General features: G+C 54.1%; 1 protein-coding gene and 1 non-coding gene across 3 annotated transcripts in view; both read right to left on the bottom strand.

Annotated features, from left to right (window-relative positions):
- Positions 1–733: 733 nt before the first annotated feature.
- The window catches only part of RNF220 (ring finger protein 220), a 221,973-nt gene continuing 195,198 nt past the window's right edge, over positions 734–27,508 (bottom strand). The window contains exons 5-15 of one of the 2 annotated variants that reach the window (XM_021684257.1): positions 24,401–24,502; positions 19,616–19,658; positions 16,460–16,503; positions 15,908–16,040; positions 7,689–7,785; positions 7,409–7,495; positions 7,220–7,275; positions 7,008–7,086; positions 2,711–2,819; positions 2,493–2,567; positions 734–1,739 (exon numbers count right to left, since the gene is read on the bottom strand). In XM_021684257.1, coding sequence (XP_021539932.1) covers positions 1,668–1,739; positions 2,493–2,567; positions 2,711–2,819; positions 7,008–7,086; positions 7,220–7,275; positions 7,409–7,495; positions 7,689–7,785; positions 15,908–16,040; positions 16,460–16,503; positions 19,616–19,658; positions 24,401–24,502 — 897 coding nt within the window. In that variant the 3' untranslated portion in view covers positions 734–1,667. Of the gene's footprint in view, positions 1,740–2,492; positions 2,568–2,710; positions 2,820–7,007; positions 7,087–7,219; positions 7,276–7,408; positions 7,496–7,688; positions 7,786–15,907; positions 16,041–16,381; positions 16,504–19,615; positions 19,659–19,809; positions 20,097–24,400; positions 24,503–27,508 lie in introns of those variants that run through there. The other variant, XM_044914494.1, reaches the window with a different exon arrangement.
- Positions 17,029–17,131, bottom strand: LOC123324702. The gene has a single exon (XR_006539975.1). It is a non-coding gene; the product is annotated as a U6 spliceosomal RNA (small nuclear RNA).

Here is a 27,508-nt window from a genome sequence, read left to right as displayed (position 1 = left end):
GCAGGAGCTGCTGACTGGACCCTCTTCTGTAGTACACACCAAGGGCACCCCAGGTATCAGTGCGTCTAAGGTGGGGGGTTTGGGAAGATGGGAGGATGGGCCTGGTGAGAATGTGCAAAGGAAAGGACTCACCTGCAGCTTTGAGCACCTGGGATGCAGATTACTCACTGACCGTGGGCAGCCTTGGGGATGACGATTTGGTGAAGTGCCATCTCCAGTCCCCGATGTGAGAATCCACCTTGGACAACTGGGGGTTTCTACTGAGGCCATCTGGGGATCTAGGCAGTAGCTATTACTGGGGTGTTGGGTCACTAGAAAAAAAGCCAGGGGGGCTGAGATGGTCGTTTTGGTCCCTCTGCCCCTAGAAAGGGACAGAGGCTTGGGGTTTGTGTCTTTCCCTAAGCTTACAGCTGCTGCTGCTCTAGATTAGGGGATAGAGCTATGTACCCCCAAGCTCTGACCTCTTCTGTGATTAATGAGCTGACGATTCTGCATCGATAAGGAATTAACCTGGAGCCCCTACCCATCAATAGGAGTCCAGGTCCCCGGCCCCACCCCCACTGACGGAGTGCTCCAGGGCCCCCGTGAGCAGACCAACCCCGCGCTGCTTTGCACACCCACATCCAAGTCCTCTCCCCCACACTGCTGTCAGGAATTAACCCCTTAACTGCCTCTGTCCACACCGCCCCATCACCTAGCCCTCCCCGCACACATACACACAGGCAGCAGCTGTTTATATTGGTTTAATCCATGTCAAATGTAGTTTACAAAGGGAAAGGACAAGTACCTTTGTATAGAATATACAGACACAGCATCACACCGTGGGGCCCATGTGGGAGGGGTGGGGGAGACCACTTTCCCTGGGAACAGCAGTTCTAATCCCAGGAATGGTTCTTGGCAGAAGGCTGGGCAACCAGGAGCACATTCATCCAGCCCCAGTCTCAGCCCCTGCTTTAGCTCGGTTCCCATTTCCTGTGTCTCCCCCCTCCCCCAATTCCTTATAAAGAGCCCTAGGAGCTAAGACTAAGGAGAGGATCGTGTCCCTTGGGGCATGTGGCCCATGTCTGGGGGAAGAAATAATACACCACTGAACACTGAGCACATGGGAGAGGGAAAGGGATACCATGGCGGGGAGAGAGGCAGGCGCCCTGAGAGGTGGATGGGCCGAGCCCCCAGCCAGCCCTGAAGGGGGCACTGCTTCCAGGTGTTCTTAAAAAAAGAAGAAAATCATACAACCAAAGGGGAGGGCATGGAGTGGAGGGTGAGGAATTGTCCCATTTATACACAACATTGTAAACATACACAGTCTATATTACATGTGCTTCAGTCTGGTGTTTGCATGTCTGTCTGTCCGTCTGTCAGTCTGGGGGCTGGATCTCAGGAGCCTTGCCCCACTACTCCCCCTCACCTCCACCTCCTTGCCCCACCCTGGGGACAGAACCTGGAATAGGTACGGTCCCCAGTCTTGGTGGCAGCCAGCAGGCAGGGCCTGGGCCTCAGCCTCCACTCTGGCTCCAGAGTCCTGTGTGTGTGTGTGTGTGTATGTGTGCGCGCGCGCATGTCTGTACACGGGGAACCTGTGTGCGAGTATGTACAAGGGGGGAGGGTCACGTCACAGAGGCAGGCAGGTGGGGCTGCTCGAGGCACGGCCCACCGGGGGGGCCAGCTCACAAGTAGATTCTCCGCAGGTCTCCGGGTGCCGTGATGGTGTTGCACTGAGGGCAGAGCTTCTTGGCACCCTGCAGGGAGAACGGGGAGGGCCCCGGTTACACACACCACGCCGCGTGTTTGCCCGCGAGAGCACGGGGGCCTGCGGCCGTGTCTCCCCACACCTGCTGTGTGCTGGCCACCTCGGTCCTGGCAGCCCAGGCTGGGGAGGCACGGGCGGGCCTCTGCGAGCAGGCAGGCCCGCTCCTGTGCTGGGGGGACGCCAGGATCAAACCGCCTGGCCAGCCCCGCAGCGGGAGCCCCGGTAATGAGAACAAGGCTGGGTCCAGCTGTGGCTGCGGCGGCCCTAACGAGATTACATGCGGCCTTTGATCAGGACACAGAGCCCACGTCCGGGCCTTTTATTGCTGTCTCCGGGCGACATTTTAATGGCTGCTCCGGAGCGAAGAACAGGGGCAGGAGCAGAAGGAGCTTAGTAATGGCAGGGGGAGGGGCTGAGGCCCTAGTCCTGCTTACCCACACCCAGCCTCCTCCTGACCCGGGATCTCACCAATGTGTGTGACAGAGTGGGCCTTGGGGGTGGGCAGGGGGAGGGGAGCAGGCAGTGAACCCACGGAGGGAGAGGATTTAATAAACCTGGTGGGGGAGGAGAGAATGGGGGGAGCTGGGGGGGTGAATATCCTGGCTTCCCGCTGCCGTGCTTGACGCTCATCCTCTCCCCTGCCCCTTGCACCTCCCTCCCCTCGGCAGGCTCAAACATGAGCATGGACATATGGGCAGCACCAGAAACCGCCACCCACTCCCCAACCGCCATGCCCCCTCACCAGGGTCCGCAGCCAGCACTCCTCGCAGTGCACATGCCAACACTGGATGGACGTTAGGGGCATCGAGTAGGAGTCCTAGGGAGGAGGTGGGCACAGAAGGGGTCACTCTGAGGCTGGCCCACCCTCTAAAGAGCTCAAATCACAGTGCAGAGGCCCTTCCCAACCCCCAGAGGGCACTGAAGCCTGACCAGAGGCATCCCAGGTTCCCTTTCTCTTACCATACAGATGAGGCATTTGTAACGGTCCCCACGGGATAGCTGCCGTTCAAGTTCCCTGACCCGAGCCTTCAGGGCCTCAAACGTGGTCACAGCTGAATCTTCGGTGATTCTGGAAAGAGGACGGCATGGTTGGGCAGGCAGCAGGCTGGCATGTCTAATCTGAACCTCCAGCCCACACCTCCCTTGAATTCTACAAGTGTGTGTGTATAAATGTCTCCCAGATGTCCCTGCCCCCCACCTGCCCAAATCCTGTATCTGTAAACTCTTCCTTCTAGAATTGAACTCCTCACCCTCCTTGTTCCTCCACCTCCATCTTGGTGAATTTCCAAACCAGATACCTCGGAACCATTCTCAAACCATTCCTTCCCAGTCACCCTTGACACCTACAATCTGTCATCTAGTTCCTAGTATCTCCGTAGTCTCTCCACTGCTACAACTGGTCCAGGCCCTCATGGTTTCTCCTACAATTCCTCTGCTGACCTCAATGGCCCCTCTGCCTCCAGATCCTTCATTTCCATTCTCTCAGCACCTAGAATTTTGTAGATTTGACCATTTCTACTTCAACATCTCAATGTTTCCCTCAGACTAAAGCTCTACCAAACTCCTCAGACGCTGACCAGGGACTCCTTGGTCTATAGCCCCAGCCCACATCCCTCAGCACCCCGCCACTTGATGCTCCATCCACAGCAAACTAGGAGGCTTCCCACACACAGCACCATTTTTCACTCCCTTGGCCTCTCGCGGCACTTTCTGCTTCCTCTGGACCACCCCACCTCCTAACTCACCAGAAGCCTTTTCCAACCCTCCTGCCAGCACCACTGCTGGTGGCTGCTCTTCTGTGCTCTCCAGCACCCTGCACCAGACTCCGCCACAGCAGGACGACTGCAAACGTCCTTGTCTCCTGTGCAAGACGTAGTTTCCCAAGGGCAAGCTGCTCACGCCACCAAATCTGACTACGGACATTAGCCCCACGGCGCGCACGTGAGTATGAGTAAATGTTTGTTGACCAAAAAACCAGTCTCGCCCCCAGAGTAAGAGATGTGTGGACTGCATGAGTCCCACAGAATCCAGGTCCTGGGCCACAGGCCTGGCCTACCTCAAGGGCTCCTTGTTGTTTCTTCCTGGGCACATCAGATGCCCTGAGAGTCCTCACCTGCTGTTCAAGCCCTGCCCATGACAGTCCCTCTAACTTCTAGAAGGCTCTTTGGGTTGCAGTACTGAACAGTGAAGAGCTAGGACTATCTCAGAGAGTAGGGTGACCCCTTCCCACCCCTTCTAAAACAAGTGAACAGAACCCAGAGAAGCTCACAGAAGAGGAAGAATGCTGCCTGGAGGAAGGACTAGAAAAGATGCTACTAGAGATGGGCCTTAGGGAATAATAATGATGATGATACAAAAGAACCAAAATTTATTAAGCACTTACTAAATGCCAGAGATTGTACTGAGGGATTGAAAATTATTATTTTATTTACACCTCACAAAAACCCCACAAGGAAACAGTAATACTCCCATTTTATATATGAAAAAGCTAAAACAGCAAAGGAACATGAAGTAGCGTGCCTACGGTTCACACAGCGTGGAGGAGGTGGGATTCAAACCCCACAGACCGATGCCTGGATCCACCGATAACTCTGTGATTAACATTACAACACTGACAATACTCAGGAGGAGTGGGGTCTCCAGGCCCAGAGACCGGGAGGAATAAAGGCCAAGAGGCCCATGTGGCTGTAAGGCTCACCCGTGGGTAAGTGCTAAAGTGGGAAAGGAGATCGTGTCAGGGAAGACTTCGGAGGCCACAATCAGAAAGTGAAGTTTATCTCACAGGCTTCGGGAAGCTGCTGGGGCCGCTGGAGGAGGGCGATGAGAGGTTAAGAGCGGAGATTAAAAGGTGTGGTCAATCGAGAGAGAGAGCGCGAGAGCAAGAGCGCAGACTAAGGGGGATTCCTAAGTGTGGCACCATGTGAGCAGAGACGCTCTCCTAGGGTGGCCTGTTCTGCCGGCCTGGAGCAGACAACTGGCTCAGAAAGCCCGTGGTACTCACAGGTGGTATTGGCGGTAAGTGGTACTGGGGGGCCTGGGGAGGATGGTGGGTGACGTTCCACGGGCAGCAACAAACTTTGCTCTCTGACCTTTCTCTCTTAGGGCACCAGCGGCAACAAAGAATAGGACTTCTTGGTGGTGTGTCCCTGTGTCAGGGATGCCCTCGATCTAGCACTCCCCGGGTCCGTGACTCTGCCCTGCCTCTCTCCAGGGAAGCCGCAAAGGGTCCGACTCTGGCCCCTCTGACACTGGTGGATTCTGGGAGTGTCCATTCAACTTTGCAGATCTGGAAGCCTTCACCACCCCCTCGACCCTTACAGACACCAGCACAACTCTTCCCCTGGTATCCTGCCCAATGCCATGTGCGCCATCCTCATCTGGACCGTTGGTAAACTCCTGACAAGGAAACAAGGTAGCTGTGCTCCCTTTCTCTCCAAGGACAGGCTGGGTATTTGCCTGGTCCTATGTAGTTATTTTAAAAATTGGGAACCTGAGGCCTGGAGCTGGGGGGCACAGGCCGACCTCAGAGCAGAGCGCTCTCAAACTCCGTATCAGAGGAGTAGAGCTAGAAAGGCAAAAAGGATAGAGCCGGGAGAGAATGAAGCCATCTCCCCCTTCGTCTCCAAAGGCTCCATAGGCCACATCCAACTGCAGAGCCCATCTTATCGTGGATCTGCTCAGCATACACCCAGCTTGTCATCTCTGCTTTGGTACAACATCCAGTTCTCCAGTTCCTGACCCAGGCTGCTTGTGAGTTATTCCTAAGACCCTCCAGGGCATGGGGTGGAGACTTTCTTGGAAGAAGCCATGGCATCCTGCCTTCCTGCTTCCCCTGGGTTGTGAAAAAGATCTAGGGCAGGAACCCACATTGTGTGTACCAGGAAGAGAGAAGTCATGGGGACTGAAGGGTCCCAATCCTGGCAGAGCCAGACCCAGTGGAGATCTCCGCATATGACTGAGCCAATCTATGACTCATCCCAGAGAACCTCGCCTACTGGTGGCTGTGCTCATACAGGTGGGACAGAAGTCCCAACTTCCCCCAGCCCTGGGTGGGTAGTACCTTCATGGATGGCCACTGGCTCTGGCCCCCACCCTCCCCTCGGGCTACATCCCTGATTAATGATCTTGTCTTTCTGATTTATGAGCAGCCCCTCCAGATGAGGGTGGGTGCCCCTTACGGCCCCGCCCGCCCCGCTCAGCTGGAGTAGGAGAGAATTATTAAATAAACATCCATACGTCATTCCTCCTCCCCACGCCGGTTGCGCCGAACCCGTGCGGCCCGCTCCCGCACTGACACGGAGCGGCGGCGGTGATTCATGGGCAGCCGGGCCCCGAGCCGCGGCCCATACATCATGCCAGCAGCACTCACGGCCCCGGCCGAGATAAACTGATCAACCACAACGGGCTGGAATGAATTTATGACAACACAAAATGGAGGGAAACAAATGGGAGGTGACCCTGGGCCACCGACCTGGCCCTGCACCGGCCTCCAATCCACTCTCCTGGCAGGAGGCAAGATGGAACACTGGCCCTGGAATGAAGAGGCTGCCTTTTAACCCCAGGCAACCTAGCCTCCAGCAGAAAGAGGGGTGGGGTGCGGGGAGGTAAGCAGTGGCCAACAGCAGCAACTCCAGGCAGCTAGAGCTGGACAGTGCCACCTCTGGGGGCCAGAACTGGCCTTGCTTGGGCTTCTGGAAAGGCAGTAAGACACCCAGCTGATTTCAAGTCCTTGCGGCTCCTGGGGATCCAGGCCAGGGGCTGCCCAGCCCCACGTGAAGTGCTAATGGATCCCCTCCCCACCTGCCAGAGAACCTAGGCCAAAAATTCCTACCAGAAGCGAGGAGACCCAATGCTCCTGCCTAAAACCCACTGCGAGCGCCACCCGGGACAAGAAAAATGAAACCAATTTAGCTCCCGATTAAGAAACAGAAACTGGAGATGAATCAAGTGCGCCGGCTGGGCTGGGCGGCCATACATCACATTCCCAGGCAGAGCCGCCGCAGCAGGCAGGCAGGCAGGCGGAGTGCTCCTCCCGCCGCCAGGACTCCCAGGGCAGTGGCCCAGCGATCAATTCACAGAGTCACGCTTAGCACCAGCTGGGCCCCACTGCCGGTCGTTTGCCCAGGGCCGCAGGACTAAGCTATGCTCCGGAGGGCCAGGAGTCCTGGCAGCAGGCCTTCCTGCTCGCAGAGAGCCCCCTCGCTCCCCTCCCACTGAACTGTCGTCCCAGGGGCCCCTCTCCTGGTCAGACACTCACTTCTCGATGTCACTATTCTTGCAGGTCTTCTGCATGGCCTCCTGCTTGCTGCTCTCACCGTTGCTGGTAGATGGCATCTCTGCTGGGACAGAGGAGCAACTCATACTCTGGCCAGACTGGGCAGCACAGGTGAGGGCTGGGCTTGAGTCAGTCACCACCACCCAAAGGATGTCCCCTCTCCCCAATGACTCCCAAGGTGGGTCAGGACTTACCGTCACTGGCCCATTTAGAAAACTCAGGCGTGATGCGTGTGCTGGGAGGGCCGCCACTAGGGAAAGGAAAAGAATAAAGTGAACCCTAAAGGCAGGCAAGGGAGCCCTGAGGGTGGGTACTGGGTTGACCCCTGCCTCAGGGCTTCCCATCCCTCTATCCCACCCACCCAAGCCTGTGCCCACACTTGCTTTAGGACTGCGCCCCGGAGTGCCTCTCTCTCCTTGGCTTCACCAGGCTCCTCGCCTGTGCAGGGGATAACGTCAGCCTCCGTGTATCTGGCATGGTGGTCAAGGACAACAGATCCTAGTTTGCAGTAGGCCGTGAAGGTTGAATCCTGGTTAAAGCTTTGACACTGACCCCAAGGAGGGGTGGATGGAATGAGCAAGTACCAGAGGTGCTGGCTACTTTTTCAATTCCCTTTGGCTTATCCCACCAGCCCCATCTTGCCCCTCAGCGCCCCAAGGATACTGCGGCTTCCCATACTCCAGAGTGTCATCCCCATCCACATCCAGGTCAGCGTCGCTGTCCGGATTCTCTTTGCCACTGCACATGACGAAGCCAGAGCCTGTGGGAAGCAGGGTGTGAGCAGGGCCAGGGGCCAACAAGACTACACCAAAGGTGCCCCTTCTGTTGCCTCTAGGTAGGGCTCAGGTTTGGGGCCAGGTAAGGCCTAGGCAGAAATTTGGGCCTGAAACATAGAGACCCAATTACTTAGGTACTCTTGGCTCTGATGTTTCAATCCCTTTCACTCTGTATACCTCATCCTTCTCCTCTGCCACTTTTTGCTGCTCCTGGTGGTCTCTGCTCATAAACTAGCCCATTCATATACATTGTCAGGTCCTCAGGAGACACTCAAGCTAGTCTGCTGTCCACCTGTCTTCCAAGTCTAGGAAGAGCAGGAAGAGGACACAGAAATCCAAGGTCTACAAAGCCACCGCCACCCAAGACCTGGGCATCCCCTGTCCCCCCATGGTCCACCGTGACAGTCCATCAGAGGGAAGAGCAAACTGGCTAGGGCCAGTCAGAGCCACACAGCAAGACCCCCAGCCAACGTCCTGATTCTGGCCGCCAGGTCCCTGCCAGCAAAAACACCAGGCAGCTGTTCAAATATTTGGTGTCTGAAGCGCCTGACATTAATTATTCATCTCCACCTCACTCAACCCAGATTCCTGGACAAGTGCAGTTAGAAAGGGATTAGGAAGGGACGGGCGAGGGAGGATAGGCAGGCACACCTGCTTCTCAAAGCAATCCACAAAGGCAACCAGGCTGGGTGGAGGCAGGGCCACGGGCCAGGCAGGTGGCTGACCCTACACCAGGGTGCACTTGGCCCAGCCACAGGCAAACCCTTGGCCAACGGGGAGGGGTGAGAGGCTGAAGCCACATTAGGGCCCCTTATCTGCCCTGTTGCTCTGACACCCAGACTCACCCTTCCTTATGGGCACAGTCAGGGGCCACAGAGCTGCTTCTCCCTCCCTGCCCCTGCCTCTGCTCCATGGTCTCAGACCACATCCCACTGGCAAGCGTAGCAGCCCTGCCAGGATGGACAGAGATGAAAAAGGTGGAATCTGTGGCAAGTAGAATCAGCAAGGAAATCCTCAAAGAGGTGGGGAAGCAGCTCGGGGTTCTGCCTGATGATCTCAGAAACATCTTCTTGTCCGTTCTCTCCATTCTCATCAGGACAACAGTCTTATGATGGGTCCTCAAGCCTCTTATCTGTTCCTTCACCCTGCTTACCAGATGGTTCTGACCCTTCCTTTCCTGGCTCCAAAACCAGCTGTGGCTTCCCACTACATGCATAATCTCCTCAGCCAGATCCATCAACATGTGGATGTACCTACTTGTCCACCTTTGCTCTTTTCATTTCACTCCAAAGTGCCATGCCTACAGATAGACTCTTCACTGCACCTCACACAACCCCGTATGTCCTGCTCTTGAGACTTTTGCTCATGCTATTCACTCCATGTAGAATGTTCTCCATCTTTCAAGCCCATTTCAAGAGCATTTTCTTCCTGATCTTCCTTCTCCCACCTACGCCTCCGGTCTCCGGTCTCACAAAGGTTTCACCCATCCCGAAGGCAGGTAGCACAAGGGGAAGAGAGCTGCTAGGCACTACCAGGGGCCACCCCTCCCTGACAATCCTCATTTCCCCTCCGCACCGAGGCACCAACAAACTCGAGGCAGCATGCAGGTCACAGCAGGGCCATTAAGCTGAGAAAACACCAAGTTAAAGCTCTGTCCCCTGTTCACAGCCAGGTATCCTGACAAGCAATTCCCTCCTCGTGGGTGAGTGGCACCTCTATAAACCCTCTGACAGTCTGGGAGACAAACCCTGCCATCAATCAGACTGTAGCTATCAGGTTCACTTACAGCCTGTGCCCCCGAACCCTGCCAAGGCCCCCTCCCCCAAGTACACACAGCTCAGCAGCTGGCCTCACATCCTCGCCTCGGCCGTGCCCTGCCCAGCCCTGCCTGGTGAGTGTACAAAAAGGAAGCAAAGGACCCATGGCAAAGCTGAGGAAACGGTACCACAGAGCTGCCAGGAAGAGTCCCAGTTTCTCAACATGGAAAGTAGCCCTGTGGCCTGAAGTCCTCTCCTCGGCCAGGCCCGGACCAGGACTCCTACTCCAGCGAAACATAGCTACTGTGCTTTCCTCGACCCTCCACATCTGTTTGCGTGACAGTGCCTTCGTACATCTTGTCATCTCTCCTCCCTCCTGGTCTACAAAACAAACGCCGGCTTGTTCTGCAAGTCTGACCTAGCTCAGCCATGCCTCCTGCTACGAACTCACAGTGCCAATGCGCACAGCTGCTCCAGAAATACTTTCTGAATGAACTCACCCCAACAACATTCTTTCAACCTTCACTGAGCTCATCCTCGGCCTGGCTTGGCACTGGAGACACAGAGTTTCAAGATCTGATCTCTACCCTTGAGGTGCTGAGTGTAGAGACTTCCCCAGGTATTTCTACATAGGTGTCCCTTCCTTGGTGTCCACCCAGACTCCCGCACAACACCAAAGTCATAGCTGTTACATGTATTGTCACAGTCTCTCATCAAACTGCAAGCCCAGGTCTGACTCACTGCTGTGGTCTCAGCATCATCCAGCAGAGCTGGCCAGGCCCACAGCTGTGACGGCTAAATGGTGACAGTGCTGTCCTGTTAAGTCCTGAGAGCCCTGTGTCCGAAAGGAGGCTGAGGCCCGAAGCCTCTCAGGACACAACTTTCCCTGCCAGACCCCAACCCCAGCTGGGCAGTGACGACCGGCCAGGTAGGACAGAGAGCATGGCACATCTTATCTTAGCATGGCACAAGGAAAAGGCCTTTCTGTCTCTGGTCTGAGCGGTTTACCATGACCCTGACCCCATCCCCCAGTGGAGACAGATGTTGGGAACCTCTCCCTACCCCCACAGGTGTTCAGAACAGGCTGCTACCGCCAATTTCCCTCTTACGCTGCCCCAGCCTGCTCCAGCCTCCTTCCCAGCACATTAAACTTTATTTTCTTAATGAAATGTCACTTGCTGACTTCTGGCAGAATCATAATAAAAAGAAACTGCCATAAAGCCGTTTTATGCAGGCAGCAGCCCCCCTCTCCCCCCCAGCTTGCTTTGAGAGGAAGGCTCCATAGCTGTTTTATGTTCTCAGCTGCTGGAACATCCCAAGCCAGTGCTCAGAGGCAAGATGGCATACAGAGCTCCTTTCCAAGCCTCTGGCTCCTGTTCCATGTAGCTCTGGAGATAACAAGCAAGCTGCCACTCCTGCTGCTACTATCCAGGGAAGGGACTCAGCTCCCAGGACCTCCAAGATGACCTGGGGGACCCTTCAGCCACCAGGGGAGGCCCCTTGCTATGGCTCAAGCCCACCGAGAGTGGCGCAATGTGCTGGGCTGCTGTCTCTAGGCAAACTAAGCCTGCTGGTCAATGATGCTCAGCAGAGTGGGTTCTGGAAGGGTAGGCAGTGTGAAAAATCCCTTCCCTCCAAATGAATACTTAGCAACAGAGAAGAAGAGGATTAAGTGCAGAAATGATAGGCAAGTCTAAATTTTATAAAAATGACCCCTCTTCCGTAAACTCATTTCTTCCTGGGTCATCAAGGAGAAGGAGAAAAAAAAAAAATCAGTGTTAATTTAATCAACTGATTAGGTGATCGATTGAGAAACTGGAGATGCCCGTTCACTGGGGGCACTAACGTCCTGGAACCCGAAACCACAAAAAAGGAGCCATCAATTTCCTCACCTGCTGCTCCGAACAAAACCTGAGCCCAGGGAGAAAGGAAAGTCTTGGGGCCCTTCAGAGGCCATGCTCTTGGGGGCGGGGGGGACGGGGGATGGGCAGCAGCTTCCGGAGAGTTTTACACTGGAATTAGTTACAGATGCAGTTACGGTGTCTTGTGTAAACGCCATCGATTGGGGAGCTGACAGTCTGGGGAGCTGCGATGCGGGACAATCAATCGGCCTGCAGTGTCACCTGCCACCTCGCTGAACAGTTGACAATGCAATTATCCAGTGTGGAGGCAGGGAGTTGGCGTGTGTCAAACGCACTTAGCCACTTTCCGGGCCTCCTCAATAACGCGTTTCACTGCCTCACGTCAGGAGAGACGCAGAGAGACGGACGCCGTTTGAAACCATTGATACTTGCTCCTTCTGCCTGCGCTCCCTCTGTCCCAGCTTAACAACTGTGTTCCAAAAGGCCATTAAAATCCCTGTCAGTTGCCACAGGGGACAGAAGGTGCCCTGCTCCTTGCCACCTCTCCTCAGCCCTCCCAGCAGCCAACAGGTAGAACTAAAGGTGGCAGGAGGTGGAAGGCAGCAGCCCTAGCCCTCCCCGTTCCAAGACTGCCTCCCACAGCCGGCTGCTCCGACACCTGTCACTGACCTGACCACGCGGTGGGGCTGCACCAGGGGACACTTGTAGCTTCAGGGGCTCCCATCTTTTGGGAACGAACATGCCAGAGGGGGCAGCAACGAGGGGAAGGCCTAGTTCTCTGTGCCCTGGGACTCACAATGGCTGTCGGCCCCTGACCCAGAAGCTGGTGACATTTTAGCCAGCCACAGCCCAGTGAAAGATCGGCGTCAGAGCTGCCCTGCCTATCCTCTCCATGAGGTCTCATCCCAGGCTACTGGAACCAGCATAAATCCAAGACAGGAACTTGAGAAAGATGTAGTCGCTAGACCAGGATCTGGGTAGGGCAGAGGCCTGCACAGCTGGTTCTCTAAGTACCATCATTCTCGCTCCCCTCCACCTGTTTGATTCAAAGGGGCTCAATGCTAGATTCTAGTGACTTGTTTCCTGTCAGGGCTCACAGATAAGCTGCGGCACCTTCTAGTTCCTGTGCAGTTTCCTGGGAAATGTTTCCACCTTGCCACACTCTTGTGCCCGCCCCCATCACTGTTACCTTCTCTGAAACCAACCATTCCCGTGTCCTCTCTCTCTAGCCAGTCCATTCCAGAACGATGGGCTCCAGGCTCCCCAAATCCAGCTGGGTGAACTTTCACTGGCAACCAATATAGGGGAAGGATCAAATCTCACCATAAGTCTTTTCTAGGACCCAGGAGCTGGAGATAGGAAATGAGGAGAAAGGTGTGGCTCGTTCATCACATACCTCCTTTGACTATAGATAGGAGCAGGTGTGTCCCCAGGGGCTGTATAATTAGTTTTTCCCTGAGGCCTGCTGCTCTAGCCCAGAGGCCCCTTGCTCTGCCCAGGGCTGGCATGGTGCCCCAGAAGAGGATCTTTTTCTCCTAACTGCTAAGCTCTCTCAGGGGAATGCTGGGGAAGGACTAGGCCCCATGCCACCCTTTATGCAATTCTAAAGCTGGGTGGGGGAAACAGCAGCAGATTAGGTTCTGAGAGGACATCAACAGCTCAGGGACATAACCCAGGATTTCTCTGAGAACTGGGAAGGCCACAGTATTTCCTGGACACTGAAAGTTTTAGGTCTTCTGACCTACCATCTTGAAATCTTTATTTCCTTTAGCCTCTTAAGGATCTATTTCTAGCTGGGCCTATCTTGGTGCTGCTTACTTACCTGTTCTGTCTGGTCCTTCATTTTGTTCTAGAGTCCCAATTCTAAGCACTCCCGGGCCTGAGCTATCTGGGCTTTGCCCTCGATAGCCACAGGTCCATCTTCAAGGCCTGATCCCCTAAGCCAAGTATCTCCACCAAAACTCTTGCTTGTTCCTTTGCTCCATAGCAGATTACATTCAAGGTAACAGATCTGCTCCATCAGATCAGTTCCCAGTGGGCCTGGTGGGAAGCTTTGCTGAGGATGACGAAGGGGCCCTGGTCTGGGAGGAGGGATAGGGGATGATCGGATACAGGAACTTATCTGCAATTCTTCAATTCTTTCATATCTAACAAGGACAGCAATCTCTGTTCTGTCAGCACGTACAGCGCAGCTTAAATGGGCCTCACCACTCGCCCGCTCATCCTGCCTCTGCTCCCTCTCTCTGAAGTCGGCTGGGCAGCTTCTTCAGCCGGCGTTATCACTCCCTCTAACCGGTCTTGGCAGGCAATCTAATTCCTCCTGAAAAGGTCACCGCCATTTTAACTGCCTTTCAATCACATTAAGCACGCGCTGCCCGGCTTGCGGCCCGGCCCGCCCGGCGGGCGATCAATGCGCCGCACTGACACCAGCCCGCCTGGCGGGGCCACACCCAACCCCCCAAGAGTTGGGGCCTACCAGTCCTGGCCAGGGAGGGTAGACTGACAGATGGCCAGCTTCTGCAGACGGGGTTTCAGGGGCAGAGGCAGTCAGGATCAACCAGGGCCTCCTTTGATGCCCCCCTCCCCCCCACCGAGGAGCCTCAGCCTCCTCTGCTCCACTGCGCCCCGCTCTCTGCCTCGTGGCCCCTGCTGATCTTGCTGTAAAACAGCCTTTCAAGTCTGCTTGTCTTTTGACTGCACTAAGCTGTTTAAGAGGCGGCCGCAGCTTCTATCAGGCAAGCTGGAGCCATTCTCTGCAGATAAAGGCACCTCCGGCCCTGCTCCCTCTTCAAGCCTCACTCTCATTCTCGCTCTCCAAATCGCTCAAAGAAAAGCCCCCTTTGAACTCCCCTCAGGAATTCTTGAAAGGAACCACCTCACAGTGTAAACACTCAGGGAAAACTGACACCCGCCCAGGGCCTAAGAGCCCTGCACACCCGCTCTGCAAGTGCGGCCGGGCGCAGGGGAAATACTCTGTCAAATCAGCAGGCCCCATGTATGTAGCTTTATCCTCTGTAAGCCTTGTCTGATGCCCAGAAGGCATCAGGTCCAGCTCAGTGCCAAGAAACCTAAGAAGTTGCCACAGTAATGGAAGATGTGAATATCTGCAGCTGCCAACTGTGAACCCAGAGCAGCATCCTGCAGCTGACCCTGATGGGCCACCGCCAGACACCTGTGTGTCCCGTTTCCAGGATCCTGGGCTTTTTGCTGCTCATCCTCCTCCCAGGGCCTCAGACACTCTAAAACTACAGGACAGGACCAGAGTGAGGTGGCAAATGAACTTTCTCCAGCTCAGGCTGGGGCAATGGTTTGGGATGATTTACCGTCCTGACACTCTGGCTTGCCCCAAATGCTTGGGGAGTGAGAGAAACCCAGAGGCATAATGCCCCACCTGGACTTAGAGCCCCTTCACATATCTAATCTGCACTGCACGGCACTGTGGAGACCACTCCTCAGGACCAGCCCATGCAGCACGGCCTGGACAAGGCAGAGACCCTCTTCCCAGCTGCTGTGAGATTCCCCAAGGACCAGACCCACCAGTACTCCCACGGGTGTTTGCCCAGAGAATTGGAGGCAGATGGGAAGCAGATTGGTTCACTTAATGATCGTAAGTCGAAGGGCCAGCTGTGCTTATGCACAGAAAGAGGAGAGCTGGAGGCCAGGAGGCAAACTCTTTCCCTTTTCCCCTGCCCAGAGCAGGGGAGTCTGACAAGAGGACATGACCCTAGGCATCCAACCAGTCTACTGTTTGACATGGGGTGGGGGGGTGGGAGACTTCCACTGGGCAAAGCCATATCCCTCCAAGGAGCTGGAAGGGCAAGGGAGCTGTGCAAAGCCCTGCAGACCCCTCTGCAGCAACTGGAGCGAGCCCAAGGGAAGCAGGGAGCAGCTGGGCCCAGGCCCCTCTTGCTTCAGGGCAGAGGGCGCCCAGGGAGAAGGGATGGGATCAGAGCTAAAATTAGATTCACCAATGAAGCTCATGGGAGGTCAAATTTTGCCATAACTCACTCTCTCCTCTGTAACTGATTTCCCTGACATGGGGCTGAGGAGGAGGAGGAAAATCCAATGTGTTTGCCTGGAAGCCCTCAGGGCCCCCAGTGCTGGAGGTGTACAGCAGGTTGCTGGATTCTCATTTATCAGCCTTAAGAGGGATGGAGTGATAAATGCATAACCGTCCCTTTAATATTTTATGCAGGTGCTAACGCGGCTTGGCTGTCACCTTCAATGCATCACCCGAGGCTGAGAGCCCCCCTCGTCACTCCTAGCTTGCAGCCTCACAATTCCATTTCCCCACCCAAATACATCCATTTTAATATGCACATCACAGGCAGGCAGCACGGTCACAAAGGAGCGCCGCCAGCAGCAGTTCCCACGCGGTGGAACGGGTGACCAGTCACCAGCCCTGGCCTCTCGGCTCCCAACAGATGGATACCCAGCAGAGGCCTGGCCACCAGAGCACCAGTGCTTTACGTGTCAGCCGCTTGTACCTCGGAAACCACCTTCCAGGAGAGTGGTGGCCCGTATCCGCTTCTGCCCGCACCACTCATACTCCTCAAAGCGGTTGCTGTTTTCATGCTCGATGTCCACAGCATCATCCTCGGCCATGCAGGAGCCTTCCCTCTGTGAAGAGCAAAATAGGATCATGGGTCCCGGGCCACCCCTCTTGCTCCCCCAGGTCTACAAGGAAGGCACAGCCCTGGCCCCCAGCTCTAGTGCTCCTTTCAAGGAAACCAATCCAGAAGTCAAAGAACCTGGGCCTCTTCCCAATAATTTTCCACTGGAGCCCCAGAGGAGGAATGGAAGCGTGACAGGAAAGGAAGAGGGTGAAGAACAGAGAGGAAGAAGCTGCTGAGACCACACGGAGACCCCAACACAGCCTCTACATCTGGGGGCAGTCAGCAGCTAGTGTCAGGGGAGCAAGGGGGGAGGGGAGAAGAGGTAGGTAGTGATGGCCCCTCTACCTTAGAAAGGCAATGCTCCACATGCCTACTCATCTCCTGCTCCGATCCTGCCAGGGGGCGGTTGCACAGGGGACATACCTGCCCTTCATCTTGCTTCCTCCGTTTCATTTTCCCAATCCGAGCTGCATGGAGAAACCGAAAACAAAGCACAGAACAGGCAGACGGTCACTGTAGCTCCCAAGGTCCCAGTGGAGCTGACACATCCTGACCTCTTGCTAGCCATTAGCCCTTTTGTTCAGTGCCTGATCTGGCCCTCATTATGCAGCACCTTCTGCTCCTTTGGGGACTGGGCCTTGCCAAGAGCACCTGGGGAGGAGACTGGTGCTAGGCCAGCGAAGTATCCACTCTTTGGCCACAGATGGCTCAAGTTCAACCCATACCTTCCTCCCTGCAGTGCTCAGTAAGTCCAATGAGCAAAGACTCTCCGAGTTGCTAGGTATCTGCCCAGAAGGCCAAGACCATGGGCTCTCTTAGAGAACATCTCTTGGCTAGAACCCAAGGTCCCTCCATGGGGCCAATCTGTCTTGCTGGTCACTCATCAGCTAAAACCCCTTTTGTTCCTGGGCCAAGGGCCCTGTGGCACAGCCCTCAGTGTCCTACCTAGAATCCCTCAGGAAGATTTTCTCCCATGTCCACTGGTCCCATTTTTTAAAACGGAATGCTTCATAAATTTGCATATCATCCTTGTGTCGGGGCCACGCTAATCTCTGTATTGTTACAATTTTAGTGTATGTGCGACAAAGAAAGCACTTCACTGGTCCCATTTTACAGAAGAGGAGACTGAGACCCAGTCATAAAGGTATAGAGGATCTGAGTCAGAGAGCCCATGGTACCTTGAGAGGACAGCTTTCACTGCGCCTACCCAAACCTGTTCCATCATTTCTAATCAGTGCAGGGGGCTGGCAGGCCCCTGAGGCAGACGGCTGCCTGCCATGCTGTCCCGCAGGGGGCTCAATTCCAAAGTGCACACTGTAAGCCCAAAGCACTGCTAATTAATGCTGAGAGATGCAATCATTTCTAATTAGCTCACTAATCCCTCTCTGCAGCCCTCCTGTCACTGAAGCAGGAAGGGGTCAAAACAAGGGACTGCCACCCTCCCCGTGCAATAGCAGGAGCAGAGCTAGCCACTCTGAGATCAGACTGACTGAGGGGAGCCAGCCAGGGAGAAAATGGTTCCCCACTGTAAGGCCAGGAAAAACTTTCTCATGGATATTGACCCTGGTGGGAAGCTCATGAATGCAGTTTAGGGAGGGGGACACAGGTGAAAGCTGATGTTACAATTTAGAGCTTGAGCTGTGTATTAGGCTCAGCATCAAATACCTTATACAAGGTAGCTCATTTAATTCTTTATTCAACCTGAAGCAAGGCTGCGTTATCCATTTTAACAGAAGACAAGCACTTAAGGCTCAGAGAGAACAAGGCACTTGCTCAAGTAGCTAAAAAGTGGCAAAGACAGGAGAAATCAGGCCTGACTCCATAGGTTAGAATGCTCTCCTCTCCTAAGAGTACCACACCTGCTCCCTGACTGACAGCAGCAACAAAGATTGATCCGTGAGTGTGCTAGAGCACTAAGAATATGTACATGGGGACCTACCTCTTGTCTATTGAGAGTCTGAGGCAGGGAGCTACTCCAACTCCAAAATAGTAGCTCTAGGAAGACCCAAACCAATAGGAAAGCCATCACCCCACCAGAGATGGCATGGAGTTTGAGAAATCTTGGTCTGTAGCCTGGCCCCAATCTTCAATTTCCTGTGCTCTCACTACAGGAGAGAGGACTATGAGTGCCCTCCTTGATTTTGTAGACAAAGATCTAGATCCCTTCACCTTGGCTGTCCTAACACTTGGAATTTCAGGCTTGAGCCACCTTGGCACCCTGCAGCCAGGGCTGGGATGGAGAAATCATCAGAAAAGCCAGGGATGCTGACGGTTCTTGAAGCCCATATGGAGCAGTGGGCCAATACAAAGGGCCTATGACAAACACTTATGACTGAATAATGAAATGCATCTTACAGAACTACCAAGGAGAGCATGATACTGGACACTGTTCTTGCCCAAGCCACGCGGGACAGAAGATCCCTTATAATCCCAGGAAAGCACCCTGATGGGTTGGACAACATCTGAACATTCTCAGATAACCAAGGCAGGTTTGGTTTAACTTGCCATTTATCTTGTAAGTCCTGAACTAAGCTTACTAAAGTGTAGGTAGTGTTTGCTTAAGGAGGGAGAACGACATGGTCACAGAAGCACAGATTTTGGAGGTAAACTTCAGTTTAAATCATGGTTCAGTTACATCCCATTTGCGTGATTTTAAACAAATCACCTTCTCTCCCAGCCTCAGTTTCCTTATCTACAAAATGTGTTACCACTTTCTTCTCAGAAGTGCTATAATAATGATGCTTAACATGGTGTCAGGCCATAACGAATGCTTTCCCTGTCCCGGATCAGGGCTCAGCCAGGCAGCAGAAACCAAGTGGCAAGAGGTGGGGATCCTGAATGTCCATAGCCTCACTCACTGACCAGCTGGCCCAGAGACCCTAAGCCCCTTACAGCCAATACCCAGGTATACCACACCCTAGTCAGCACAAAAAGCTCGGTTCATCCAATTGTGTTCAGCAAATAGTAATGCTCCAGAGGTTTGAATCCAAAAGGGGGGGGGGGGGCACCAGGTAGTGCATACACGACGTGCTTTCAGAGAAGGCCTCTAAGAGCTGTCGAGCCCACGCTGATCACCTTTGTGAAATGTGGGCCGACTGATAACTCAAAGAGCCCTGGGATGAGTTAGTTCCTGTTGCCGTGGGAACTCCAGATCTCACTGCATTGTCAAGTCTCAGCAGAAAGGCTGTATTCACACTACTGGGCGCTGATTAAAAACTGGAAGAAAAACATTCTCAGCGCCCTGCCGGCTTGTACAGTGAGGTCCCAGCAGTTTGCAAATTCAAAGCTGAGCTCCCGAGTGGAATTGTGTAGCTTGTTCCTCATTCTCTGGTACTTATTGCCCGCCAGGGTTCTTGAAGGCCTTTAGAGAGGCGTGGGCAAGAGCTGGAACCATAACCTCCATTAGACAGACGGGGAAACTGAGGGCGGCCGCCTTGGTTAGCACTTTCTCAGGCGCTGTGACTGCGACGAAGCCCAACAGCCCAATGTCGAAGAGACCCAGGCAGGCCTGGAGCTGCAGGCAGTGAGGGAGGGAGGAGGCCGGGGGTGGGGCGGAGGGAGGGGCCGGACAAGACTCACCATTCAGTCGGGTCTGCCGGTTGGCTCGCACTCGCAGGAAGGTCTGGGAGAAGATCCCGGCAGAAGCAAAAAAAAAAAAAAAAGAGAGAGAGAGAGGGAGCGCGTAAGGCGCGGCCTAGAGCCCTGGCCCCCGCCCCAGCACTGGACCCCGGTCCCGGCCTGCCCCGCCCCAAACAGCCCGTAAACAAACCTACTTCCTCCCTCCCGCCGGCCCCCCTGCTGCGCCGGCCGCTCCGGGCCCTCGGCATAGCCGCCGGGGGATGCTCTAACGGGACCCCGTGGCCGCCGCACGGTGCCGCCCCAACCCCGGTCTCCGGTACTCCGGGCCCTGCGGCCGCCCGGCCGGCGAGGGCGGCGATGCGGGCGGATTCCCCCCGGCTGCCCGGCGGCGGCGGCACCTCAGCTCCCACCGGCGGCGGCGGCCATGTTGGCCCTGATCACGTGATCCGCTGCCGTCGCGCGCCGGGGTGAAAGTTCACGATGGGGGGGGCGGCCGGACCAGGACCAGGAAACAGCTGCTCGTACTCCGGTAGTAACCGGCTGGGGCTGCCCTGGGGTCCCTCCCACCGTCCGCAAAGCCAACCCACCAGAGTTTTAGCGGCCGCCAGGTCCTCCCACTCCGCTCCACGCCCCCTGCCAGCGCGGGGCTCCTTCTGCCCGAGAGCCTCAGTCGGGCCTCCGGCCCGACCTCCGCCTCCCGCGCGGCTAGCGCTTTGCTGGGGAGGCGGTGTCTGGATTCCGGGTCGCCTCCGGGCGATCCCACCGAATGTCCCAAACTCCCTCCCCCAGCCCCTGGCCTTTCTGTAGTCCCGTTGCTAGAGGATTTCCAGTTCAGCTGTCTCTCGGACAGCCCCTGGAGGTTTCGCAGGCACCGCACGCCAACGCGGCCAACGCGGAACTCGACATCCCCCAAACAGCCGCTTTCCTCCTGGGTGCTCGGATACCACCATCCACTCAGTTGTGCCCATACCGGAAACGTGAGAGGTGTCGTCGGCCCCACCCTCCTTCATGCCTCACACTCAGTCCAACTTTACATGCCAGAGTCCATCTTTAAAGGTCTCTTAAATGTTCTCATCTCCACCTCTGTGTATCTCCTACTCATCTTTCCAGGCCTAAGCAAAAATATCTTTTCCCCCCGTTAGAGTACTTCCATCTCTATCTTCATTGTGGCTCATACAAATTTTTATGGTGGACTGACCACTCCAGGGTTGGGGCCACGTGTGGGTCATATGGGTGAACCCAGGGCCCTGCATAGCGCTTGGCATAGCGTATTTCTTCAATGGCTATACCTGCCTTGGATGTCACTGCTCTAGTTCATAATCTTGTGAGCTCTCAAAATTTGTCTCGCATCTGGCCTTCTGGTGTTCAGTTTCTCTCCCTGCGACCCATCCTTCAGACTACACACAATGTGATCTTTGTATTGAACAAAATTGACCCTGTCTCCCCTCCCCCACTTCTGTAAATCCTTCAACGGTTCTCCACCTGGAAGATCTGCAGCATGGCATACAGGCCTTATGTGACCTGCTTTTTTCTTCAGACTTTTCTTCTACTACTTTTGCTCTCTCCCTTTGCCATCTTGACACTCTACCTTTGCTGGGCTAACTAGTTCTTTAGCACTCCATGCTCCGGACTCTGGACTAGATTATCCTCCATGCCTCCATATCTGCTGCTTGGTTAACAGTTGTTCACCCTTCAGGACTTTGGGAAGGCTCCACTTTTCCCCAAAGGTTGGGTTAGTTGCCTCCTCTGAGTTTTCACCATCCCTTGGCTTCCCTCTGATCTTGTATATTGTGATTGTTTACGTGTGTGTCCCTTCTGGGGGTGGGGTCATCTCTATCCAGTCACCCAGCACAGGGTCTAGCATGCAGGAGGTGTCAGTGGGAAGGGGAGAAGGATATTTATGAGGGAAGCCCCTGAGCCCAGTGCAGGGATGGGAAACAATCAAGGATTCAGGGCCAAATTCCAGTTCAAATTCTGACTCTGTTACTCATAATTTATGTGTTCCAAAAAAAGTCACATCCCCTCTTTAGGCCTGTTTCCTTAGCAATAAATTGGGGGCAACGAATCCTAGTCTGCACAGTTGCTATGAGGGTAAAATGAGGTCATGGTTAAGGGAGTTAGGTAACCCAGCAGGGGCTAAGTAAATGGGACTCCAAACCAGAAACCAGACCCCCCCCACCCCCACTCTCCCGCTTTCAAGACTTAGTTCGATGATTAAAAAAAAAACAACCCAACATAATTGACCAACTAGTACATGCCAGGCGTTGTGTAAAGATCAGGGGAGGGGATACCCAGCTAGTCTCTGGGGAACTTTCAGTGTCACCTCCTACCAGTTCCCCTTGTATTTTACATGCTAACAAAACTGAACTGCTAGCAGGTCCCCAAGTACATCATTCTGTGATACACCTCTATGCTCTTTGCACACAGGGTTGCCTTGAAATGGCAGACCTTCTTCTTTGTCCACCAGAGTGAACTCCTACTTGTCCTCTGAAACCCTGTTCAGTTGTTACCTCCTCTGTGAAGCTTGCTCTGATTTGCCCCTCTTTACACTGTGCTGTCCCAGAAACTTATTTATAACTGTCACAGCACTTAAAACACTGGGCTATAATTATTTATTTGCAAATCTAACCCCCTGAAGGCAAGGACACTGGGCTGAGCATGTTTGAGTACAGGAAGGGTGTAAAGAAGGATGAGACAAGGTCCTTGCCTTGGAGGAACTCCCAGTCTAGTGAAACAGTCATGCTCATTGTGATAGGTTAAATATGGCCACAATTCTTTGCAGCTCCTTCTGTAAAGAGCTGCATTTCCTCATCCCTTGATTATGGGTTAGCTTTGTGACTTGTTTTGCCAAGTTGATGTGTGAATTCCAGAGTCTAGGCTTCAAGAGGCTTTGCAGTTTTGGCCTTCAGTCTCTTGGTGTGACACTGCCCTGAGGCTGCCAAGTAAGGAAGCTGATCTAACCTACTGGAGGATGAGGCCACATGGAAGAGAACCAAGGCATCCCGATCTCCCAGAATGTGAGGCTTTCCAGCCTAGTCAATCCTCCAGCTGAATGAGCTGCATAAATGAGGAAAGGCCCAGTCAACTGAAGAAAAACCATGAGAAACCATACATTGTGTTAAGCCACTAAGTTTTGAGATGGCTTGTTATGTCACTAAATAATGGAAACATAGCTAAACAGGTGATCGCAATATAGGATGATAAGGGCAATCATAGGGACATACAGGGGTCATGAGAAGAGAGAGCTAATCCAGAAAGGCTTCCTGGAGGAGACGGTATTTGGGCAGGATATTGAAGGATAAATAGAAATGTGATGGGGTGGGGTAAAATAGTCCCATTAGAAGAAATGGCATGTGTAAAAGTGTGCAGGCAAGAAAGGAATGGCACAGCCAAAGGGAGTGGCTGGCATTAATTACGTGGGGATAGCCTATAGGGTTCATGGAGGGCAGTATTAGGAATGGCAGCTGGAAATACTGGTTGAACCTAAATCAGAGAAGACCTCAGTGCCATGCCTTAGCATAGCGTGCCTATGCCCCATGGTAGTTCTTTTCCTAGTTGGGCAGGTACTGAGGCTGAATGCTGTGCCTGAAGTAGAGAGTGTGGCAGAATGCCCCCTAAAAGCAGGGCTCTGTCCATCCCTTTGGAGTGGAACTCTCTGGTACAGAGCCTTGTCTCCCTATCAGACCAGAATTCCCTGGGGTTGGGTCCTTTCTCCATTTACACTAGGGTTGTCTGCGTGAGGGCAATGTTCCCCAGGGGCTGGACTGGACTGCCTCTCTTGAACCAAGGTTTATGAGAGTAGGGATCCCTCCCCAGGGCTAGCACTTTGGACTATGCAGTTTGAGTCCCATATAGAAGCACAGGAGGTGCCAGTGAGGCTGGTGTCCACTCCCCCGCTCCCTTCTCTAAGCTCTGCACCCTGATGCCAGGCTGTGTCAATTGGGAGGAAAGGAGGGGGCCCAAGGAGAACATCTCTTAATTCCAACAAAGGCTTCCTGTGTGCCAGCAGTGACCCAGGTCCTCTATCTGGGATTATAGATCCCTGCTGCCTTATCTTTCCACATCCAGTCAGGGCTTCTGAGTCAGAGCTGTTTTCTCCTTTTACACTGGGGCTTCCTGAGAAGCCCTATGGCCATTCAGACAAATGTTTCTTGGAGCAGGGCCCTGTTTTCTTCCATCTGACTGGGGCTCCTAAGGGCAGGACTCTGTCTCTCCTCAGACAGAAGCTTCTGGGGGAATTCTTTCTCTTTCCTATCACAAAGGATATCCATATAGAGCTAGGATGTTACCCTCAGGCCCCCTCTTGCTGTGATCTTTTGGGACTGTGTGATTACTCCCTTCCTCTTTGCCCATGGCACTCACAGGTAATGTCTGCCTGTCTCTCTCTGGGTCTGATACCAAGGTTTGGCAGGACTGAATAGTTATTTGCTCAAGGGATCCTGGTTTTGAAGTCTTCAGGGGATTTGGGGCTATGTCTCTGGTTCCCTCATGAAATGAAACCACATAGGATACCTCTTGATGAACGAGAAGCTTCAAAAATGCTCAGAGCCCACCAGAACCCAGGTGACCTTGGCATCACTCCTTAAAACCCAACTGTAGAAGGCCCATTCCCTGACACCTGTGCCTTCTGGTTTCAGTTAGGGGCAGTGGACACAGAGGGAACCAGATACAGTTCAGGCTTCTCTTCTCCCCTCCCAGGGAGGGGGAGGAGTTAGCACCAGGCCGGCCCCTCTAAGCTTTCATCTACGGGAGCTTCCTTCTGACGCTCACCCACCCCCTCCTCACCTGGTATCTGTCTGAGTGGTGCAGGTCCTCAGTGGCGGAGGAGTGTGGTGACGCTGTTGGAGACTCTCCTTCTCTCTTGATGGAAGCAGACAACAGGAGGGACTGGAAGAAGAAAAGGGACATGTCGCCTCAGGCCAAATGAGACCTGCAGTCAGTCAGTCCCCTAGACTTCCCAGTGCAACGGAGCTTTGGGGAGAGGGGCAGAGAGGAAGGCAGAGGGATAGTCTCAACCACTCTTGAGAAGGCAGGCAGGTGTTGGGGTCCCGGGGGTATGGTGGTGGAAGAGGATGGTTTGACTCTAGGAACAGGTAGAGAACTTCAAGAGGGTCCAAACCTCCCAGACCCCAGGTAATCTCTGCCCCAGTGGGGCAGGGCTCCCTGCCCACTCCTAGTGGGCTGAGATGATATATGCTTTGTTCTCCCTTAGCAAGCAGAGACTCTGGGACCCCCCCTGAAGGGTTGGGGGTAAAGCCACATACCTGCTGCCCTGCCTGCCCCTAATACAGGCTGACGGCAGCCCTGCCATGGAGACAGTAAATTAAATAGTATGTATGAGTTTCCTGCATGCAGCTAGGGATGTACGCTGGGTCCATTTATCCCTGTGCTGCGGCAGTGACCCCGGCAAGAACCCCAGCAGAACTAACCCCCCCCACGTCAATCCTGTGCAGCCTCTTCTACATACGCCTGCGGTTTAGATTAATAAACTGTCTGCTTTACATTGTGTGCGAGCGCCACAATTCTAAATACCACATGGCACGTTCAGCCGGCTCTTGCCAAGGCCTGTTCAGCTGCAAATGGGGGGCCTGGAGGCCTGAAAGCAATCCCTACTTCCTTCCCCCACCCTCTCCAGCCTGCACGGCTCGGAGCCGGAAGCATACAATTCCCTAGGAGGCCTCCCCAGCCTAGAAACCATGCCAAATCGCCAGTGACAGCCCAAAGAAAGCAATTTGGGAAAGATGGAGCAGCCATTTATCCTTCATCTCCGACCGAGCCTTAGGATGTGACCCGCATGCGGTGGCCAAGCTGCACATCCTCAGGCAAGGGCCCTGGGAGGGGAGGGGCAGCTGCTGGCCTGGCAGGGCTCCCTGACTCAGCCTCTCCCCAAGAGCTGGCGGAGGAAAGAGCCTGGGAAGGGCCTGCAACTTGGAGCCCTTTCTTCACCCAGCCAGGCAGGCCCAGTGCAGATTAAGGTGGGCTTTCAGGCAATGTCCTTCTCCTTCTCTGGTCTCAGGGAGGATGCTGAGGAGGGGAAACAATGTGGGGGTCCCTGCCCCCCGCCACGAGAAAGCTCCCTCTTGTGTGCTTTCTCTCTCTCTCTCATTCTCTCTAGGTTAGAAGCCCTGAGAGCCCCCAGCATTACACCTGGGGCAAGCAGAATAAAAAAAGGTCACTGGCGCTTTTTAAACATGGACCAAAAAGCAGTAAAATGTGTTTTGAAAAAAAAATCCTGGCATTAAATCATGACTTTTTGCCTGGCTCTTCGCCTCATTAAAAGTGGCCTTTTGGAAGGTAAAATTATCATTGTAAGCGATAAGATCTTTAAGAAAATAATTCACGGCTTCTTCACCCTTTAATATGATAGCCGCCACCGGCTAATTTTTTTCTTAATGGCAATGAGGCCATCAATCTTGTCTAAGGCCCCCTCGCCCTCTCCTCCTCCTCCCTCCCTCCTTCTCCCTGTCCTCTCAGTCTCTGGCTTGAACCTTCTACCTCACGCCTCTTCCACCCATGGCCCACTTCCCTACAGCCTCAGCCACAGGCCGGGGATAGACGCTGAAATGGTCAGCTTTGGGGGCGTGAGCATGAATCTGGAAGTGGGCGAGCCGGGGTCCTTGCCTCTGAGTCTGATTATCAACATGCCTGTGTCCGTGGTGGTAGGATCCACACATGTTTTAAGACCTCCTGTGTGAGGATTCTGACCTCGGTAGTGTGTGCATGTGCATATGTGTGGGGCCAGGTATGGACGTGGATTGCATCTGTGTTTATCCTTCGAGCACAGGCCTCACTGGGGTCCAATGCCTAGCCCTGACAGCCATGCTCAGGTGTCAGGTGTCAGGTGGCAATGGCTGGCCTACCTTCCTTAACCACAACCACTGAATGCTGCAGGCATCCGTGGGTGGGTGGCTCCCCACCTGCATGGTCCACAGCTGCGTGGCAACACCCACCTTTTCTCTTTAGGGCCGGAGGACTTTGCTTCCTTGGGCAGGGCCTCCATCCGTCTCTGCCCCTTATTCTGTCCAACTTTCTGTGTTGAGTGATTTCCTGAATGAAGGTGCAAAATCCACTCCCACCCTTTCTGAGGCCTCCGGGGAAATTAGGTCAACCCTTGGAGGTAATATATTATCACTCTGGCTCCTTTTCTCCAAACTGCCCTCTCAGATGTCACCAGTGCCTTTAAGACTTCTTAATGCAATGGTTCCCTTCTCCAGACTTTCTCTCTTCAACTGCTGACCACCCCATACGTTTGGAACTTTTCTCCCCTTAGAGTCTGGGGTACCAGGCTTTCCTGGGCCCCTCCTAACTTGTGACCCCTCCTCCTCTACCCCTTTTCTGGTGCCTATACCTTATCTTGACCCCCCAGTGCAGGGGTCCCCAGATTCTCTAGTTGGCTTTCGCTCTAATTTCTCTGTGCACGCCTCCTGACTGATTTCATCCATTTCTGAAGCTTTAACACTCACTCCTCACTCCCTATAAAAAGGGCCAGGGTTTCCTGCCTTTACGAGTCATTTTGAGAACTCTTAAGAAAGGATGTTGCCTTACTGAGGGTGAGGAAGGGGACACTCAGTGAGTAGGGTCTAGTTCTCCTCCTCAGGTCCCCACTCTCTCAAAATCATCACCTTTGGGGAAGCAGTACCATCTGCCTCTGGGGCCGCCTATGGGAGTTCTTGGTACAAATCATGTCATTGTGCTAAGGCCTCTCTGGCCCCTCCTTTGAACCAGCCACTTGCCCTTCATTTTTCCTTTCTCTGTCTGATGCTTTCAAACCTCTCTCCCATAGTATCTGTTTAGAGGGGGCAGATTTTCTCCCCAGATGAGCCCAACATCCTCCCTGGCTCCCTGCTGCCCAACATCCTCCCTGGCTCCCTGCTACCCTCAGGACAAAGTATA

This window comes from Neomonachus schauinslandi, chromosome 4, assembly GCF_002201575.2.
Source record: "Neomonachus schauinslandi chromosome 4, ASM220157v2, whole genome shotgun sequence".
NCBI lineage: Eukaryota > Metazoa > Chordata > Mammalia > Carnivora > Phocidae > Neomonachus > Neomonachus schauinslandi.
The sequence above is the reverse complement of the archived record's forward strand: the minus strand, read 5'-3'. Positions and strand labels throughout refer to the sequence as shown.